This window comes from Lissotriton vulgaris, chromosome 11 (genome assembly GCF_964263255.1).
Source record: "Lissotriton vulgaris chromosome 11, aLisVul1.2, whole genome shotgun sequence".
NCBI lineage: Eukaryota > Metazoa > Chordata > Amphibia > Caudata > Salamandridae > Lissotriton > Lissotriton vulgaris.
This window is the reverse complement of record NC_141699.1, coordinates 328,173,001-328,195,041: the sequence shown is the minus strand read 5'-3', so window position 1 is coordinate 328,195,041 and position 22,041 is coordinate 328,173,001. Positions and strand designations below refer to the sequence as shown.

Below are 22,041 nucleotides of genomic sequence, written 5' to 3'. Positions count from 1 at the left end.
GGTCAATCATCTTATGTGGAACCACACCTGAGTTCTCAATTATAAATATAATATGGAATAAGGTCTGTGCCCAGAAGTTTGATCCTAAAAATGTCCTCAGAGTCGATGTAAAAAGGGTAGATTTTTATACTTGGAGAGGTATATAAGAGACCACATGAGGGCCTTCTTTTCCCACTTGCACTGAAGCGAGCTAGTTTGTAGAAGGTGACTAAGTCAGGTTTTCATACTGGATCAGTTGCCCATGTCTCTCAGTTGATCTGGTTGGACCCTAGATTGTTCGTCACCTATTTGGGCCATTTCCTTTTGTTCCAAAGCTCTGGGTGGGCTAATTTTTGTCTCTTTCATAAATGCAGGAAGTTACCCCACCAAATCAATCAACCATGGAAGTTTCTAAATTGGCAGATGTTACTGAATTTAAGCTAGACTGACTAGCTAAATTCTGAAAAAGATTTTGTTTAAATCTAATGAGGTGTTCGATAGAGGGAGTCCTTTCTCCACCCTAAGCTACATAAACTCTCCACTAGGGAATTTGCTACCAGTGTGAGTATCCCCATCCGCACTCTTTGCGGTAGTCAGGAGTTCTGCATTAACAATATCTGACCTTATAACAGAATAACAATGCCTGACGGAGCCAATATATTGCGTTGTTTTATTAATTAGGAATTGAGGATATGAAAACATTAAAAGTACATGTCCAACCTTTTAAATACACTACACCCTGCCCTTGGGGATGTCGCAGGGGTAACTTATATATAATAAAAAAGGAAGGATTGGGCCTCCCAAAAGGTTTATTTTGCCGGGTCAAGATGGCAGGTTAAATTGCACACTCAGGCTCTGCAAGGGGAGTCCTGAGACATGTTTGAAGAGCTACTTAAGGGGGTGACACAATCTGTGCTGCAGACCCACTAGCAGCATTTACTTTACAGGCCCTGGGTACATGTAATACCACTTTACTAGGGACTTATAAGTGAATAAAATATGCCAATTGGGTATAAACCAACATCACCATGGTTAGCAGTGCTAAAGTGCAGAGTACTAATTCCAAATGCAGGAGGAAGGCAAAACGTTGGGGGGTGGGGAGACCACTCTAAGGCTGACAAGTCTGATATCCGGTTTTTGCGCGAACCCGTTTCTGAGTTTGTTTGGCACCATTCCTTCTTCAATTAGTAGAAAATGAGTAATAAAATGCAAAGTTGTTCTTAACAGGGGTCCCTAAAATATGGCTTGCTCAGGGACCCGAAATTCCTTAAGACACCGCTCAGTGGGATATAGCATGTGAAAAGGTACTGTATCTTTCATGTCCTGCATGTTTGTCTAATCTGTATGCAATGTTTTAACATCTTTGTATCTGGCACATATTTCTTTTAAATAGGTGCATAAAAGATATCTTTCTTTGGAGAAAGTCTGGTCCTTTTAATTGTCACAGACTGGGAAGTATTGCAATACTGAAGAAGCTCCCAAAGTGAACCACCTGTAAATCCTGCGGCTTTTTATTCTAAATATTTGAAAACATTTGCTGTCATATAAACCATTTGACTAAATTGTTTTTGTCACACTTTCTGACTAAGTGGAGAGGATCAGGCTTTCTTACTACACTTACACCACTGGTATAACGTGGACCTGATGTGACCATTATTGCCAGAGCCTGTTTAATTCCAAGTACTGCACTGACAATTATGCTTAACAGCAATTTGAAACACCTGTCAAGGACTATTGCAAATTAGTTTATTACTGATTATCTGAAGGTGCAGCTTATATTCATAATATATTAGTAGCAAAGTCCATATTTCAAATAATTATGAGTATATTATAAGCCAGTACCCTAAAGCTTGTTACCTCTCCAGAGCATAGTTCAAAAGCATAGTTCAAAAGCATTGAGAAGGGTGTTTTCGGTTACCCTAGAAGCTCACACATTATCTTTGTACAGTAAGAGGTGTGGCGCAGTGACCAGAGCAGCTGACTCGGAGAGCGGGCTCATGGTTCGATCCCCGGCATCTGCTGCAGCTCAGTTCAGAATCATATGACTCTGGGCAATAGCTCACTTAATCTCGCCAACGGCCCCAGCGCCTTGAAACCCTTAAAGGGTGATATGTTCAAGCTTTACGTATAGGAATTATTATTTTTTATTATTAACCACAAACCGGTAATCTGACTGCAGCTCAGTAGCTTAGAAATAATTGCCTGTTTGTGAGTTCATCCATTTCTGATCACATTTTAAAATAGAACGTGCTGAAGGAGACATTTCCCAGCTTTGAGTGATGGAACCAGAGGTGGAATTCACCGTCATCACGATGGCATAAATATTTTATAAGGTTTGTGGTGGTGATTTAGCAAAATTTGCAATTGGTAATGACACTGTTGGCTTACCTAATCATACCTATATCACCAGTGCAGAAACATAAGTGTTTAATATACATTCAGAGTCTGTTCACAATTTTTGGGAAAAGGTATGGACTCCAATTACTTCAATTTTTGACTGCAGTTGCCCTCTCTCTGCTTCACATGTTTTCTTAGGAAGTGTATCCCCTATTTGGGCCAACTGTGAATCTAATGTAAACATAATAGATGTGTTGCTTGCAGTTGCCTTTCAGCAAATAACCAGGAAATGGAAGTATTGCACCAATTTGTCAAGCATGGTGGTTTGTTGTCTGTTACAATCATAGACTGGACACAACCTTTGTATATCCGATACATATGGCATTGAAGCGTTCAGATTTATGGCTACCTATTGCACTGTTTATTGATGCTAGTGCACGTCGTTCTCGGTCTTTGAACCCTTTACATCGAGAAGTGTCTAAACCTTCTTGACTTCCCTCATATTCATATCATATTGTAATCTCATATCTCATTTTCTATCCTAATCTCGACATACATGGTAATTATCCTTTGTTCACCGACTACATGTGTACCACTGTTATTTTCATTTGTATGCTATGCTAAGCTAATTTACACATTTATTCTCTTTGTTTCTCAATTTTAGGTTGTTTATCATATATAATGTTTCATTGTTATAATATTGTTGTATCCTTCTTTCATTCTCCCTCAATAAACGTACTTTTGAACTAAGATACATTCAGAGTCTTTAGAACCGCATTTAAGGGAGGGGGAGGATGTGGTCCAGTGGCCAGAGCTGCCGACTTTGGAGCTAGGGATCCGGGATCGAGCTATTGGTCGGCGCAACAACCTTTAATTCTGGGCAAATCACTTAATCTCCCCCTGCCCATGGCCAGGGCCTGGATACCCTCATGGGTGATAAGTGACGCTATATAAATCTACAAACAAAACAAATGTAAGTCCTACACAATTCCGGGTGGTTTTTGCACATTCAGTAAATACAAGTACCACGGGATGCACTATTTCCCGGGTGCAGCAGAATTACCATAGAATTGCAGACTTCGAAATTTGGGACAAGGTGCTACAGCTACATGCATTCTTTCGTTTTAACAAGCGCAAACCATGACTGTGCAGTTTGCATGAACTGGAGCAGGGTTCACCTGAAGAAAAGCGTGCAAACAGGCACCTGTGGGGTGGCCTAATACTGCACCCCTTATAATTCTGAGTCATGTGTTGCTGATGGGCGTTTGTGCAGCAGAAGTAAGATCTTTACTGCTGTTCCGGCACAACAGACAGCCACTTTACCAGCCACCACTACAACAATTGAAACAAACTGGGACAATAGCTGACAAACCTCCCCCCCTCCACTATTTTAGGACAAGTTTCTATGCAGTCTTCACAAATAATTAGGCAAACCATAGCTCTTAGACAGTCGCGCTCCTGGTAATATCAATTATTTGGATCTTATTCTTTTCCATTTAGACCTGTATGTGGTTAGACTTCTTAATCAACAGTATAAAAATGAAAAACAGCTGCAACCTTTGACCCCGTGCAAATGCCAACTATTAATTCTGCACAAAGACAGTTTTGCTAAGCAAGGAGTTGCTGATAAGCAAAAGGCTTCATTCATGTCTGGTGGGCCAGGGGTGTAGCTATCAGTGGTTCAGCAGGCGCAGTGGGCAGAGCCCACTTTACCCAAATTAGTGACTTCTTCTTACTACAAAACCAAAGGGCCAGAGAGGGTAGAATTTCCTTCCTTGCATTAGGACCCATGGAGGCCCTGATACGCCACCAACGTGGAGAGATGCACAGTTATGCCCTCCTGTTACAAATCCTTAGAATATGCGTGATGCACTTTTTTCCAGGCAAGACCAGCACATAGGAGATGGAGACAAGCCTGAGGTTTAATGATTGTATTTTTGAGTGTAGCCTTGCCCCATTTACGCAGTGCTTGATTTCTAGTAAACTATGTGCTAGGTCCCGCGTCAGGCGGCCACTGCAACTTGCACCACCCATAGCGCCTGCCTGCGCCGCATATGACCGTATCAACACAACTACTGGCCATCACGCTCCTACAAATGCGACAATTCAGACTATTCCTGACCCTCAGAGTTATAAGAATAACTTGGGCAGCAGGTATTAGCCGGTTTTAATGCACATTGAATGAATGAACAACTGTTCTGCTCATCTCTAAATTAGACAGATAGCGCCACCATATGGCAGGCTGTCATAAAAAAAACACCAGCTCAAATTAAGCACTGCATTTACGTTGTGGTAAATGAAAACTAATGTGTGTCTATTTTTCATTTGCTCTAATATCGCATCATATAGCCTTTGTCCCTTTGTATATACTCCAATAACACAGGTGACCGTGCTTGAATGAGGCTGTAAGACAAACGTTGTGCCCATTCCTAACAGCAAAGCAATTTCCAAGAGCGTGTAATTTGGAAAATTCATGTATTTATTTCTGACATCTACATGAAAGCACCGCCAATGTAACCAAATAATTATTACCCAGAGTTCCAGGGGGAGGAGTACAGAAGTCACTGTATGCAGAATGGCTCGTTGATCTCATTTTGGTTGCTGGTCCAACTTGGCTGGGAATTATGGGAAATGTTGTCCTTGTCTCATCTCTCTGTCAAAGGAAAAAAAAACCAGAAGAACAATCTATTAGAAAGGGCTCGAGTTGTTGTTCTTCATCACTTTGTTTTAGTTGTTGTTGCTACTACTTTCAGTATTTCCATAAAACCATAACACACCCCAAAACAAACACTATAATGTGCACGGTGACATGGTTTAAAAAGAACATATGACTGGTCTTCAGATTAAAAACTGCCACTTTAATATTCAATAATGTTTAAACACATTAATTACTTCTCGAACATTGTATGCAGTTTGCTAGCACTATTTAGTATCTGTTAATTTCAAATACTATTGGTAATCCAGTCAAGGACCAAAATAGCATAATTGTTAATTTTATTAATTAGATTCAAGGCTTGTTTCAATGGTAAGCCGTCTGTGTCTTCTAGATTCGTTTCATGTCATATAATCCACTTATTTGTAAGATTTTGCATAACTCGATCATGAGATGCTCAGAAGTTTGTAATTTTAGCTTGGCTCCCTATTTTCTCATGACAACATTGTAAAGTGATATCTTAGCATTTACCGGTTTACTTACATATGTATGTATGCATGAATGTGTGTAGGTATGCATGCATGTATATTGCATATATGTAGTTGTGTGCTACCAATTTAAGGTATTTTACTCAAAGCACACACACCTTACAAACAACAATAAAGGCAAAAGCAATGGCATAAGAAAATAGCTTATCCTAAGTGCAAGCTAATATGGAGACACAACCACAAACACTCAGCCCTAGCTTGGCCCAGTTACTCCCAAAAAACTCTAGAATATATCCCCCGAGAAGTCCCCTGCAGTCTCCCTGCAAGTTGTAGTCTTGAATATCCGGTTACCAAATATTGAGGGGATGCCTATATGTAGGTAAGTATAGATTTACTGTTCTTATCTCCACATCTACATACTTTGAATATTGTTAAGGTACATATATGTAGAGTTATGTATGGTAAATCTAAACTTACATTTACTAACGTTGTGGATATTTTGGTTTAGATAATCTGGGAACCCTATATTCCCAACACAGTATTCCATTCCTCTAGCACATTGGCCTTCTCTCTAGGCTGGAGGGCCCTGTAATGCAAAATTAAAGTAGAGGGTGTACAAGAGCCATTCAGGGGCCGAGGAAACTTATCTAACCAACCCATCTCACCTTGACTGGATTGAGGTTTTCTTTGCTCAATGCTGGGGTTGCAGAATATAAAGGCTGTCCATTCTTGATTCCACCTTATACCTCTATTTTTACCACATTAAACTTCCAGACAGTAGCTCACTTTGCAGGTTCTTTTTTGTCCCTACTTTTTCCTTTTGCCATTATTTTTTGCATTCATTTATTTCTTGCATAAGTAAATTAAAACCATTACAATACAGTAATAAAGTTACTTAAAAAAAAAACTTTTGTACATCATAAAGTCCAATGACCGTAGTGCAGAATCAGCCCAGGCTAAAAGGGTCGAAAGTTCGAGTAGAGTGCAAGTTACTAAGTTCATTCCTTTCACTCAGAGCTTATTTTCATGTTTTATTTAGACTTGCGCTCTGAGACCAGTTCCAATCGCCCCACTGCCCCTCAAAGGACCTTATATTGCGGTCCTCCTCCTCTCCTCTGCTTCCTCGGTGCTCCATCCGAAAAATGATGACCCAGGTAAAGTGCCTGTGCATTGAGATGTCCCGTCCTCGTGCCATTTGGTCACCTGGGGCAGTTGGTGAGGGTGCCACTTGATTCTCCTAAGTTGTGTAATTCATCTCTTTTTGAGAGATCTAGCACCTGGCCAGTATCAGCTATCTGGAGTTTTAGGTTCAGGTTTCTGACCAAAGGGTTGTGATCACTTACTCCATGGGTTACAATGTCAAAACTTTGGAGATTGTTAAGTAGTTTGACATGAACATGTAATCAATAGTAGAATGTTTTTTGAACGTGTGGGGGATCTCGTTTCCTATGTTTGGCTATATCTTGTCTGTCGAAGTTAACCTGAATGCGGATAGCAGGTCGTTGAATTGGGTTTGTTCATTGGACTTTTTTACTGCATGTTTATATTGACCCAGGTATTTGGTGTTAAAGTCCCCTGCTAACACAATTTCGTGGGTTGGATGATTTTCAATAATTTCTATTTTACTCTTGCACAGTGACCCCATGGTGCTTGCTTTGGAGGATTTGCGAGGATTCAAATACCAATTGAGGAGCAAGGAGAAGGTCTTCCGACCACATTTTAGGCCTTCTATTGATAGAGCATGCAGGTCCCTATGGTCTTGCGTAGGAATGGAAGTTGACACTATGTCTCCTTGCTTTAGGAAGATCGAGAGGCCCCCGAGGGCCGCCTGAAAAAGCTTCGTTGCGTAGCTGGGTGGATGATTTAATGGAATCCATATATTGTTGTGGGGTTCACAACCATGTCTCCAGTTGATGATTGAAAATTGAGCTTTTGATGCTGGGTTGCTTGTCTGTGGATACGTGGATGGTGTGAGGGGAAAGTTTCCATTGTGCTAGGAAACAGTGTTGAAATTGCTGGCCCTTGGCGGCTGCATTGATCCCTCCAGGGACTGTGCTGCAGATTGCCACCTGATCGATCAGTGCGTTGAACTGCAATGGATCCTTAGGGGGTTAGATTCCGCCATGGACCCAACTAACCAATCGTGGGTAGCTCCCCAGGCTCCCTGCTTCAATATGCTTCCTCTGGGAGGAGGTCAGGGGGTGCTGTTAGAACATATGGGTATTTCTGAGGTTGTATGGGCTCTAGCTCAATGCCCCAGTCCTCAAAGTTTGTAGCCTCTTTGAGGATTGCATCTTGGGTTGTTACTGAGTCCCAGTTGGTTATGGTAGGTTAGGGTGCTCCTGAGCCCGGAATATGGCCACATTTTATTGACTGTAGATCCGTAGTAGTAAGATGGTTCAGTGATGGCACGTGTTTAAATACTCTGTTGCTGTTGGGAGTTATTGTGCTGGTTAAGATGTTGCCAATGGTTTTCCGATCTTTCTCTTCCTCATTCTTTCTCCCTTTTCAACTTTTCTCTTTTTTGCTCTGCGATAAAATCTGATTATAAATAGTAATACCAGGTTCCCCAATATAAGTGCTGGCGCCCACCACCTCCACCACCAGAACAAATTAAGCCCTGATCGCTATCAATCAAGAAATGTAGAAACGTTCCCTCTGGCTAAATAGGAGCCACAGGCTTGGACAACTTTAAAAACAAAAGTCTGCATCCAGAAATGTTGCACAGACATATAGCTCAATGAGCCATTAGCGCTCTACTGGAATCCCTTCTGTGCTACCTCAATTGCCCTCCTGTAGGCTTGTGAAGGTTCAGAGTGATGATATGGGGCGCAATGAAACCTAGGTTGAAAAAACAATTCTCCACCAGTCACACATAATGTTCCATTTTGTTGTATAATACCGCATGTGCAAGTGCGATGTCCTCGGACTGAAGTGGGGCGCGTCTGGTATCATTTATTACGCTTGTTCCATTTAGCGGCGGCAGACTTGACATTTTTTGCAAACAGGGCTGAGTGGCTGGATGTTGCAGAAACAATGCTTTCAAGCATCATTCGATTATTCAAATGCCAAATTAACAATACGCAGGCTGTTGCCTGACTAAATTCAATTAAAATCTTAATTCTTTGGTGCCTGTTGCTGAAGTCTCACCAAGCATTACTTGCAAAGGTCTGCAAAAATAATTAAATCCAGATGATTTAAAAAACAATTAAAGGAATACTTTTCAATTCCAGGCCTAATTAATGATTGTGTGTTAGTCCACCCCCACGTGGATATATTTAGATGTTTTCTCAGCTCATTTAAATCAGTACACATTAAAATATTGGGTTTCAGTGAATGTAAATGCTTGTAAGGGTATGTGTGGACTGTTTTGCTGAAGGGAGCAATAAACTGGATCTCAATAAATTAAATATAGAACACATGGTCTGGATTCAAAGAGTTAGTTATGCAACTAATTTGAATTTGTGTGTGCAGATAACTTAATTTGAGGGTAAACTATGTTTGGCATTTATAAAACTTGCTTTGATTTGCACTTGTAAACGGATTTGTTTATAAGCCATATGACAGCAACAATCTGTATTAGTACCTCTATACTAATCTAACGCCATGGATGGATGGGGGACATTCTGGGACAGATATTCCTGCATAAATTAGTTAAAACCCATAAACCTGTGAGTTTGTGGGTGTGAGAAAGTGGATTATTTGTTTAAGGTGGGTGGTAGCCTCCCACAAGTAATGTTGCTATTCTTTTAAGTTCAGTAAATATTTCTGTAATTTAAATCTGAGCTCAACTTCTGGTAGCTATGGTGTGAAGCAGACATGCTCAGTTTAAGAAAATATGAAAAACATTTAGAGTTACCAAAACAGTTAAAGTAGAAAACACAACACCCTAAAAATAACACTCAAATTCATAAAATAGAGAATAATTTAAAGAACAAAACAGGAAAAAAATCCAATAAAGTGAATTGGAGATGTGAATTTCTACAGTTTTAAATGAAAATAGTGTAAAAAAGCATTCAGAGTCAATCACAGTCATCTGGTTGTGTTTGCCCAGTCGGTTGGACATACGATCCCTGCACCCACGCTCATGTTGAGCGGTTGGGATGACGTGTATACCTTTGGCTAATAGCCCTGACAGATAAGGTGAATTTTCAAACCTATGTGGGTTTCATCGGTGAATCTACTGAACTATAGGACCACTGGTTCAGTATTATATACCACAGTTTTTGTTACTTTCACACCCATTGATTGTTGCATTCATTCACTAATTGCAGTAGCTATTTGTTGATCCTGATGAAGGCCATGACACCTTGATAGGACCCAAGGCCAAAACATGTTGATCGTACTCTAATGCAACTGCCTCTAATGTCGGCAGTTACATTACTAGCTATTTGTTTTTAATCCTGTCACAAGGTAGCTGAATAAAGCTTGTTATAAGCTAACCTTGTAGCCAGTTTTAACTACATTCACTTTAGCGCTGCACTTTACTCACAACACACCACATTTGCATAGGGTTTTAGAATGACACTCCTTACCAATATAAAACATCTCTCTGCTACTCCCTCGCAGCGAGGGGGTTGTAGCCCACGTCAAGACTAGGCTCTAGTTGCGAGGAGGCACCCCTATGATGAAGCATGACACCTTTAGTGTGGAATGAAATGGAATGGAGGAGGTCTTGTAACGCACAAATAAGCCCGGAGGCATCAAGGCGCCTAAAGAAAAAGATCAAAATAAGCCAGATAACAAGCACCACGGATACGCCTTGGAGAATAGCCACGTTGTGAGTGTGTGAGGGAAACTGCCCTTAAAAGGGATCCCCCTCCCGAGCATGATTGATACAGTCCAAATGCCCTTCAGACCCTTGTTCTGTACCTGTGGGCTCTTTTTGTGATAGTTGTGTTTGACCAGTACCTAGGCACGATGTAAGGCCATCTGTGAAGGAGAGCAGGTCAGATACAGAAGTCAGGTTTGTCCTGGTCATACGTTTTATGTTCTAACTTAGTCTCTGAAATGAAGTCAAAAGTCTTCAGCATTGAAAGGCAGCCAACTGTGGCCAAGATCGACTCCACAAGGCCGGTTAGCGTTTGAACAAAGTTTTGGTGAAGCTCTTGACTTTAGGCGGGAAAGCTCAGAGAGGGAGGAATTCCAAATTCACTCCCAATGAAGATTCTTTTGTGGGCAGATACGTTTGACACCTTTGTCCGATGAAGATTTATAATATTTTAGTTCAGAGAACAGAGATATAGAGCATGCATTGTTAACTGCAAAAGGAATATTGTACCCAACTCTTAATTTGCAATACTGTAATTGCGGAGCCAAAGGTTTGTTCATAGGATTCTGCTACTGTTGGATGCCAGGCTTGTGGAATAACAGAGCTGCATATACTTGCTTGCACCCTAAGCCTCTTTCTTCCCCTGCCTTACTGTTTCTGCCTCTTTATCCCAGTTTAATGAAGGCTCTTTTTGATCCCAGCTTACTCTTATTTTCAACGTTTTCCTATATTTTCTACCCGTTTTTTTGTCCATTTTGTGCCATGTTGCTTTGGTTTAAAGTTCAATGCCGAAATATAATTACCAGTCCCTTAAAAGGGGTTCTATGCCCACCACGTAAGCACTGGTTGTACCTCTGCAGTGTTATTTGGCCAAGTTATTTAATACTTTAACTACAGACCTCACATTTCATTATGTGCTTCATTCAAACCCATTAGCAACATCTCACTGATACTGTTGAAATAAATACTCAAGTTTCAGTCTGGTATTTGGACTCTAGACAGTAGCCTGGAGAATATAAATAGCAAGAAACATACCTACAGATATTACTATTTGTTAAGTACTTCATTGCATATTTTAAACATGAACTTAATAAACTGATATGTCTCCAAATGAATATGAGCCATCTACTCAACAGAATCTAACTGGCAAAAAGGGAAAAGAACCATTCACCGGTCACAAAGAGCAACTTGACACTCCAATGTACATCAAAAACTATACAAAAAGCTTCAAACGAAGTACAAATAGCCTGAAGCACATTTGCATGTTAATGTGATAATACTGGTCTTTGGTAGAACATAGATCTCACAAACCGCACTATACAATGAAGTCCATTCAAAGATCAGGGGCTGAAAATACAAAGAGACCGAGACAGGGAGGAGAAAAGGAAGCGCGAACAACAGAAATGCATGGTTTCGGGAGCTGTGGCATATTAGTTTCAAGAGGTTTTGTTCTTTGGGTCTCAGGTTGCTGAACAGGTGAGGCCTTGTTTGCTCTTTGAGCCAGATAAACTACATTCGCAGGTTGCCACTGTGAGGAATGCCATTTGCATGGCGACATCAAGACCTCAGTTTGCCATCTGGCTCAGATGCCCTTGGATTACCTATTTATTCATTTGAAATTTTTGACTAAAGTGCTGTGTTTTTTCCTGATGAAAGGGTGCCCTCAGCCTGACCAAGAGAGTGAGACCCATGCCAGATTTTCTGAATTGTCACTGAATATGCAAAATTATTCCCATTTATAGTAAATATTTATAAAATAATTTTATATGCATAGCTTGGAAATCTGGCTTGGATCCCCCCCTCATGCCCTGATTGATGTCACCATATCGGCAACAAATATTACAATATTGTAAAGTATGTATAGCCAAGTGTAGATTTTCTATTCTTCTTAACTCCACATTTTTGTGTATATATATATATATATATATATATATATATATATATATATATATATATATATATATATATATTCACTGAAAAACCATAGGTTTTAGGCCTTATATAGTTAGGCATTAGCATTTAAAAAACCTTGAAAATTCACTGAAAAAACCATAGGTTTAAGGCCTTATATAGTTAGGAATTAACATATAAAAAACAATTGAAATTCCTCCTATATAGTTAGCTGGACATTTTATTGATATAAAACCAATGAAATTCCACATATAGTTAGTTGCACTAACTATATATTTCGCGCATCCGCAATCCAATGCTGATGATGTCACATATTACATCATTCATGACATGGTCAGTGACATCACTGATGACATCACTGATGACATCTCAAATGACATCACTGATGACATCACTGATGACATCTCATTTAACATCAATGATCACATCACTGATGATATACTTCATATGATAATACAATGCACCTCCTTACACTCTAATATAACCTCTGTTACACCTAGTGTAAAATACAGAATATCATTTTTGAAACTATTGACACACGAATACCATTTACTACATACGCACTCACTGATTCCTACGTCTACACACACATTCATTCATTCACCCATAAGGTCACTCGTACATACAGTCACTCATCATTACAACACTATCATATGCACTCATACACCTATGCAGACACTCACACACTGCCACTCATCCATGGAGTTATTCACACACCTAGTCAGTCCTGTAAAGAATCAATCACACTTTGATTTCTTCATCTATACAGTTAAACACAGAACAGCTTACATTTTCACAGATATACTAACACATAATTACTCACTTATACAATCAAATCCTTCATCCATACTCTTATACATCCACTCATTCTTCAATATGTAAAACATATTTAAACTTTACAAAAACACACAGACACTGGATGATGTCATCAGTGATGTCATTTGAGATGTCATCAGTGATGTCATCAGTGATGTCACTGACCATGTCATGAATGATGCAATATGTGACATCATCAGCATTGGATTGCGGATGCGCGAAATATATAGTTAGTGCAACTAACTATATGTGGAATTTCATTGGTTTTATATCAATAAAATGTCCAGCTAACTATATAGGAGGAATTTCAATGATTTTTTATATGTTAATTCCTAACTATATAAGGCCTGAAACCTATGGTTTTTTCAGTGAATTGTCAAGGTTTTTTAAATGCTAATTCCTAACTATATAAGGCCTAAAACCTATGGTTTTTTCAGTGAATTTCAATGGTTTTTTATATGTTAATTCCTAACTATATAAGGCCTAAAACCTATGGTTTTTTCAGTGAATTTCAAAGGTTTTTTAAATGCCAATTCCTACCTGAATAAGGCCTGAAACCTATGGTTTTTTCAGTGAATTTGCAAAGGTTTTGGAAACAGAGGCATCACATTGTGGTTTTGCAAAAAAAAATTGTGAACATCGAGCAGTCCTCTGAGGGCGTGGCATGAATGTAACCAGAACTGCCTGCACGAGTCTTTCACTAAGCGACCTCTGATGATTGGCAGCAGCCATGAAACGCGTCAGGTCTAACTAACATAATCCAAAGGAACATCAGCGCAAGCCTCTGCCTTGAAAAAATAACCGGAAGGTTCAGCTTGCCAAGTGTGCGCTTTCAAAAGCTTTCGGGCACTTTGGTGGACAATATATATATATATATATATATATATATATATATATATATATATATATATATATATATATATATATATATATATATATATATATATATAGCGTCATAACATTTCAATTCTGCTTTAGTTTCCCTTTAAGACAATCCGCGGTGCGTTATTATTCTATCTCACTTGCTGTACACATACCTCCTGTGAATCAATTGATAAATCTTAACATTAACATTCCCAGTATGGAGAAGCTGGTGCTGAGGACGCTATTGCCCTCACAAATGTAAATCAGGGTGTGTGGTTCATTGCATGCAGAATCCATTAGAACCACGCGGTGGCACTGTTTTACAGTTAATTATAGCTCTGGCAGCACACTGAGCCCGTGATGTTTGAGCGCATTAACATAAAACATACAAAGAGGCACACAAACACTGCTAAGGTGGCATGATGTGTCAAGTACAGTATTTCAGATCACATTGTTCCAGCCACAGCCTTGGTTATATCAGGCACATCTTTGTATGTGTAGGCCACGCCCTATTTACATAAGCCACGCCTCTGGCTAAGAATTCATAGTTGGCAGGCTTCTTTGGCCACTCCACTCTTAGAAAACTCTCACCTTCTTAGTCCCACGCCAATCATCTGTTTAATAGTTGCAGGCCTAGTTCAGGTGCTGTAAAAAGTCACTTCCAACTATTAATGGATGGTAAATCTTAGAGAAGGACCAGGCGCTTGCGGCTAGCGCTTCTGAATTTTTTTTAAGGTAGGGCTGGGTCGGGCTCAGACTGGGCTGTAGGGCAATGAGGAAATGCCTTATGGGCTGGTCTCACAGAGCAGTGTTTGGCTGGGTTTTCAGCAGTTTGTGGACGTGTTTTATCGCCAAGTAGTCCGGTTTTTATTACTGATGATTTCCCTGATATCACCACAAACATTGCCAACGGCAAACACAAATGCATGCAGTATCCCCTACCTTGCGAAAATACTCATACAGCGTGTCTTTACAATTTAAAAACTGCCCTTATTTGTTCGTAAAGGAAACCGCTTGAATTACTGTCATCAGATTGATAGTGGTCAATTGGCTAGATGCTATGAAGGTGACTTTCAGCTTTAACCAATGGCAGGCACTAAACATGCTGGGAGTTGCAGGCTAGCGCTTGTGACGAGAAAGTGAGACTTCTAGTGCCAGCGTGCTTAAAGTCATTTGTTGACAAGTCAAAGCTGACTGAAAGTTACATTTATTACATGTCGCCATTTGGCAAATATGGCTGACTGCATTCTTGGATTTCAGGGCCCAGCACAACTTGATATTTTCAACTCCACATACATTCTAGCCAGAAGTGCATGGTGCATACATTTGTGCATGAATACCCCCACTGTAAATGCGTCAGTACGTTTTGGTGACGAACTCAACAAATTTCCAATGCTCCCTATCTTCTCACCCAGCACGGTTAGATAACAGGTCGTTTACCTATGTTGCTGGTTTCTCATGAAAAAGAAACATGTTATTGTGAGTCTTTCATATGCAGTTGTGACCTGCTTTCATAAATGCCCCGATTATGATATTTTTTTACTTGTGCGCACCTGCCAAATAGCATAACCCCATCAAGTGCTGGCTTGATAGCCACCAACAACTTTTGTGATTTGTTAAGGGCATCTTTGTGTCTTAAAAATGAAAGTAAAAGTTCAACGATTCCACTTGCTGCTAACAGCTTAGACTGACAGAAGGTTTCAGGCAAATCACAGGTTGCACCCCAGGTACTGTTAAGCACAGTGTTGCATAATTGTTCGAAAGGCTGTGCTATAAATTGACCTGTTGTTTGTTCTTAGTCTTTGCCGATTTATCCAGCAATAACGAATAATTAGACGTTGTCAACTATTATCAAGAAAGTACGAACAGGTGCCAATTAGCACCCTTCTGTGTTTTGCAATGTGGTTCTTCTTGCCCACGGTCCTGGACAACATACAAATATTACTGAAAAATAGGCAAAAAGCTCACTTTTTAATGTGCAGTGGGTGATAAATAGCACATTAGGCAAAATAGCACAGGCCTAAAAATGGTCATATCCGGCTTTTTGTATAACCCGGCACCATGGCGCTGAAACAGAAGAACTGCTATAAACTACAATCTGAAGCCAATCGGTTGCAGCGATTGGGGCCGTCCCAGGCGATGTTGTATTGGACCTATTTCCGGCGTTGAAATCTTTCATGCCTCTCATCGGCCACTCTACCTATTTCCTGTGCTCTGGCCTGTGAGAAGTGATGTCGCCTTTTTGAACGGCCCTCTTTTCAGTCGCGGCCGTAGCTAGGCAGTCGCAGTTATGCATTCATCCAGGTCTATGCCTCGCGACTTGTTCTCCCGCTTCAATTAGTAACTGCTTCAAAGCCAACAGTGCCAAAATGTTTATTCTCAACCCTGCTTCCTCAGTAGGCGAGGTCTCTTTAAACACACCTCTGAGCCTGTGTTCCTCCTGTGTGGCCAGCCCATCCCGACCTCCGTTTGAGGGCTCCATGCAAATGAAGATGCTGAACTGAATGCAGTGCTGACTGTTGCCCCTCAGATAAGACCGGACATCGAAGCGGAAACCACGACCTCCCGGCCCCGCCCACAACCAGGCGGCGGCCATCTTAAGGCAGCTCGGGCCGCGGCGGTGATCTCGGGGGGCAAAACGGGGGGTGGGCACCCTCGAAATTAAATTAAATACATTAAAATAAAAGAGAGAAGCCCCCCAAACCCCCCCCCCAAAAAAAATCGCGAAAAATCGCGGGGTGCGCGCACTGTGCGCGCTTATAGATATATAATTGATTCCTCTTCTAATTTTCTCAGGAACTACTGGAGGGATTTACACTATTTTACCAAAAGCGTGATCTGCGTACCAGACACTACCATTTTGAAAAGTTTGGTGTAATTCCCTTCAGTGGTTCAAGCTGTAGCCGTGTCTAAAGGTCCTATGGAAATTAACATGGGGAAAACACGTTTTGGGACCCCCCTTTTTTCTCAGCCCCCACTTGATTAATCCCCCCCAAACTTTCAGGGAAGGAGAGGAGCGGAGCGAGCCATCTTCTTTGAGAAATTTGCGAAAATTCATCAACCAGCGCCAAAGTTAATCCCAATAGAATGTTGGGGATTTCCTATGGAAACTAGGTCCTAACTATATATACCTACTGGCTACCGCCAGTAGGTAATAAATATATATATATATATATATATATATATATATATATATATATATATGTATATATATATATATATATATATATATATATTGCCACACGCTCCCAAACTGTAGTGTTTGGAAAGAAACGGCAAGCACTCCGATGTCGTGATCTTTAGATTATTTTATTTCCAAACCCCCCAGCACCCCCGACAGACGCGTTTCGCTCAAGGCTTCGTCAGTGTAAAAAAAAAAATATATATATATATATATATAACAGTCCAGGTTCCGGATAGATATCGGAACCAACGGTCGGGACCTCAAAGTACCTCGTAACCGGCAGTTCACACGAGCCTCAAAAAAGTAAATCCACAGTGGAAAACAGGGAAGACGTTGTTTATTAAGGATGACGCGTTTCACTCTACAAGATATATATATATATATAGTCCAGTGGCAGTTACCACTGGGTAGTCATAGGATATGCATTTTTGTGTTGCTAATAATGTTGGCCTCATTTGATGAATTTCCACAATTTTTCTTTAGAAAGTACTACATTCTGACTAGTCAAATCAAGTCAATGATATTTATGCTGTAAAATGTGTCCATAAAACAAAATCAAGTATATTAAAAACATCCAGTTAAAACATGCAAACATCTAAAAGCCTTGTAAAATCGATACAATACATTATCAACCAATCTGTTTCAAAAATTATATCAGCTATATCACAAGATAAAACACAAAATAAAAATCAAGCAGTAATACATTCTGTAAATATTGCAGTGGGAATGCGTTGTTTGTTAAAATATGAGAGAGAAAATCACACCCAGGGGTCTAACCTTCTGTAGGTTTCCAACATCTTACTGCAGTGTTGAGAAACATACTGATGCTAAAATATACATCTTGGCTGTTTAGTAGCTGAAGATAAAATAGCGTTTCTCTACATTTCTGGTGCCCTAAAGTATTCACTAAGAGTTTTTAGAAAGTACAGAAGCAGAGGATTAAAAAAAATGCGGAAATAAATGAAACCGTCACATAGGCAAGATGGGAATGACCTCCAAAGTGCTGCAATCTTCCCAAAAGATTTTGACTAGTTTGCGCATGTAAAATTTCGGAGTGAACATTCATAGGAACGTTAGACACAGCAACAGCCGAAACTGATTTACACTAAATTAGGCAGAAAGCTAGATCTTGGCCCAGAAGGAGTGCTTTTTGTATTTTGGTGTAAATCTGTTCAGTAGTTTTTGAGCAATTAATGCTCAAAAGCTCTGCAAATATAGGAACACGGAGCTCCGCGGATCCTGACATATCTCAAGCTGAGATCTGATTGGCTGCCACCACCTCAACCAGGAAGTGGTGGCTGCCATTTTAGGACTTGGGACTCAGTCCTGAGTCATAAAAAAAAGTTTTAAAAAAATCCAAAGGGGGCAGGGTAGGGATACCCTGTCCTCCTAAGCCTGGTGGTGGGACCCCGCCTGGGCCCAAAAACATTTTTTCAAAAAATGTTGCCATAAATTTGTGGAGGAACCGTGGATCTATTAAAAAAAAAGAAAAAAAAAACAAGCTGGAGCTCCTGCATTTGTTTCTTTAAAAAACCCTGGGGTGGGCCAGGGTCCAACAGGGCATGATGTATTTGTATTTTGGGAAGGGGCACATTTGCCCCCCTCCAAGGCTCATTTTGGTCCCAGGGACTACATCCCCAGGCCCATTTAATTATTTAGGGGGTGTTGAGCATGCAGCCCTCCTGCCCAAAATGATTTTGACCTTGGGAACCCCATCCGCTAGAGTCTGATGTATTTTTCAGGGCATGCAGCCCAACTCCCTGGGCCATTTTCGGCCCTGGGGACACCCTCCCCTGCGGCCTGATGTATTTTTGAGGGCTAGGAGGGTACACTGCCCCCTCCAAAGGCCGCGTTGATCCCTGGAGAGCCCATCTTTGGGGCCGACATATTTTTGGGGGGATGGGTGCCACGTGCCCCCCCAAGCCTCCAAAAGCTCTTGGGACCCCACCCCTGGTGCTGCTAAACTTTAGAAAAGGGAGGGGGGCTGCGTGATCCCCAACCTTAAGCCTTTAGTAGAATAATGACCCAGGGAACCCCATCAGCCAGGGATGGCTCATTAGTTATGTCCCGGGGAGCTCACCACCGAGACATAGTTTCTGTGCCCTCACCAACACGGCAGGGAAAGCATTTACAACACTGCCGCCATGCAGGAGCAAATACAAAGTCTGTTCCCAGCTGGCGGAAGCTTTAAAAATGATCCCTCCAGTTGAAGCAGATTTTTGGTCTGTTTCCCTGCCCACACTGATGTGGGAAGGGAAACAGAATTAAATATTACCCCCACCCAGAAGTAGCAGCTTTAGTAGCTGCTCCCTCTGTGTAGTAGCAATGCCGGCCTTGGGGCTCCCCTGTGGGCCTCAGTGAGTATATGGTGGGTTCTCAGGGTGAGCACCAGGGTAACCACCTCCAAATAATGAGGGCTCTGAGGACAGGGTCCCCAGGCCAATAATGCCTTTTGGGAGGGGGTACCATGAGTCCCCTTCACCTTTAGTTTAAAAAAACTGCACTGGAAGATGGGGTCCCCATGGCCTAATAAGGCCCAGGAAGGGGGGCCACACTGCCCTCTCCCCATTATAGTAGTTAGTGGCCCTGAAGTTTGAGGTCCCTAGGGCCTAATATTGCTCAGGAGGGGTGGACCCCTCCCCTTATTAAAAAAAATCAGCCCTGGGTTATTGGCTCACCAGGGCCTAATAAGGCTTGGGGAGGGGCCCATGTAGCTCCCTTCCCCTAAATTAAAAAAAGGGGATGGGGTCCCCAGGGCCTTATAAAGTGAGAGGAGAGGGTTCACATGGCTACCCTCCCCTTTAAAATATATAAGACCCTGGAGAATGGAGTCCTCACGGCCTAATGAGGCTCAGGTAGGGGGACCACACGCCCCCCCCCCCTTTGAATTATATCTAGCCCTGGGGGGTGGGATCCCCAGGACCATAATGTGTTCGGGGAGGGGGTCATGTGACCCCCTCCCCTTTTTAAAAAAAATGGCCCTGGGGGATGTGTTGACTTCCTTTGGGGGGTTGGTCACAGGATCTGGCCTGCGCGACCAATCCCCCATCACGCATGGCCAAAGGCTGTGCGCGCAATGGGATTGGCTGCATGCAAAGAGTAGGCCGCAGGTCTTGCGACCAACCTCCCCCCCACCCCTCTCTGCCATGCACGGCCAAAGGCTGTGTGTAGCGAGGTTGGATGTACGTATGGTAATTTATTATTACTTTACATTTTTGAAAACTTAGAAATTCACTGAAAAAAACAAAAGGTTAAAATAACATTATTGTTCAGTAACAATATAACATTTTAAACTCTAAAAACCAATGACATTTTCCAGTTTTAGTCATGTTAAGTAACTATAACTCGCTCCCTCACCATGCACTGCTAATTACCCCACATATTTCATCACGCATGACATCTTTTATGACATCATTCATAACATCACTGCAATATTGGCAGTAAAAGTTATTGATAAGAAAACTGTACATGGAGGGAGTGTGAGTTATAGTTACCGAAGGGCACGGGCATGCTGTCTAATTGTTTACCAATCACGGATTACTGCCTCTTCACCAGACACTACACACTGTTCAGCTCTATGTGCAACACTTCATATTCAAGGTGCTTCAGTGCAATACAATGACTCTCTGCTTCTTGCCACCGAGTCCACGATAAATGACAGAGCAAAAATAAAATTAGAAAGGCACATTGATATGGAAAGGTACGAGTTGGGTAAATAGAGAAAACGCTGATTCTTACCTACGTTTTCCATGTGTTAAGGTTAGGTAGAAGGGCAAACAGCTGTCAGTGACCCAGTGGTTAGTGATTTGCTTTCACAGAATTGGATTTAGTGTGTGCTCTGCTGTAGCTGTTCTGTAAGTCATTCCTGCACCGAGTTGCACCTGTAATAGTGTTATCTGAGACTCAATGAGGATAGGGGATAGGAATGTAAGTTGGCTCTTTGTGCAAATGACGTGTTAACCTCAAAACTAATGTAATTGGGTGAAACAATACCGGAGGCACATCAAAGGGAAGAAATTAATACTCGAGGGAGTTTGATGCAGGTGTAATTTGAAAGAAACATCTTAAATGCAGACCTATGAGCATTGCCAAATATTGTTAGAATAGAGAAGCTTGAATGTTTGCAAGGCAAGCTTTGACAGCTTTCATAATATTTTCTCATCTGATCGAGAGTTCTAGAATTCTGTAAAGATTTTAGAGAGCCATTAGGCGATACCAAGTGGGTCATCAGTCAGTTGTAGCCAGGGGTAGAAGGAGCAAACCCTAGATTGAAGTACGATGAAGAAAAATAATCCCCAGTCTTCCAAATGGAGTGATCTTTCCCACTCACCTGCAACCACAGAGCTGAGACGTTTCCCAGTTCCATACAAGAGTAGCTTATCCAGTCCTGGTTCAGCATTCACGTCTGGGAATTGAAATCCGGATTTAAAACAAGACCAAAAGACTACAAATCCAGGATACCAAACAAAATCCGGACAGGATGACCTACTAATGCATGGAACTGGGAAACTTGAGCTCTGTAATCACCGGCCCACGTTAGGCACTAATATTGACTGGCCACTTCTGTTAGCCCTTTTATTTTGGAAAAGTGACGTCCGTGCATCAATATGCAGCATATGTATTACGTGTGCTCCTCTAAGTTGCCTTTGGTCACAGAGGGCATCACTCCTATAATGAAAAGTTAGAAGCATGTATAAAGGCAGAGCGAGGTATGTTTAGACACTTTTTGAAAGAAAAATGCAATTAGGGACATGGATGCTAGACTCATCAGAAGAAAGACCCAGGGGATGGCTGACAATTACAACAGCCAAAAGCTAGTCAGCAAAATTGTTAGAAAAATGCTGCTGCACTGAATGCTTCCTGCCGGTCCTCATACTCAGCTGAAAAGTTAAGAAATTACCAATTAAGGTTGGGTGATTTGGGATTTCTGTAAAAAGAAAACTTCTAGTTAAATAAAGTTTGTATAAATTACAGCAGTTTAACTCTTTTTGAAAGTGTTCCAGTGTCTCTTTTGGTTTTGATTTCCCATTTGTGTGGG

General features: G+C 41.2%; 1 protein-coding gene across 2 annotated transcripts in view; it reads right to left on the bottom strand.

Moving 5' to 3' along the window:
- LOC147679712 (reticulon-4 receptor-like) overlaps nt 1-22,041 on the bottom strand; it is a 783,809-nt gene that overhangs the window by 204,199 nt on the left and 557,569 nt on the right. For both annotated transcript variants that reach the window (XM_086943282.1, XM_086943283.1), the window contains one exon: nt 4,849-4,969. In XM_086943282.1, the coding sequence (XP_086799408.1) occupies nt 4,849-4,969 (121 nt within the window). The remainder of the gene's footprint in view (nt 1-4,848; nt 4,970-22,041) is intronic.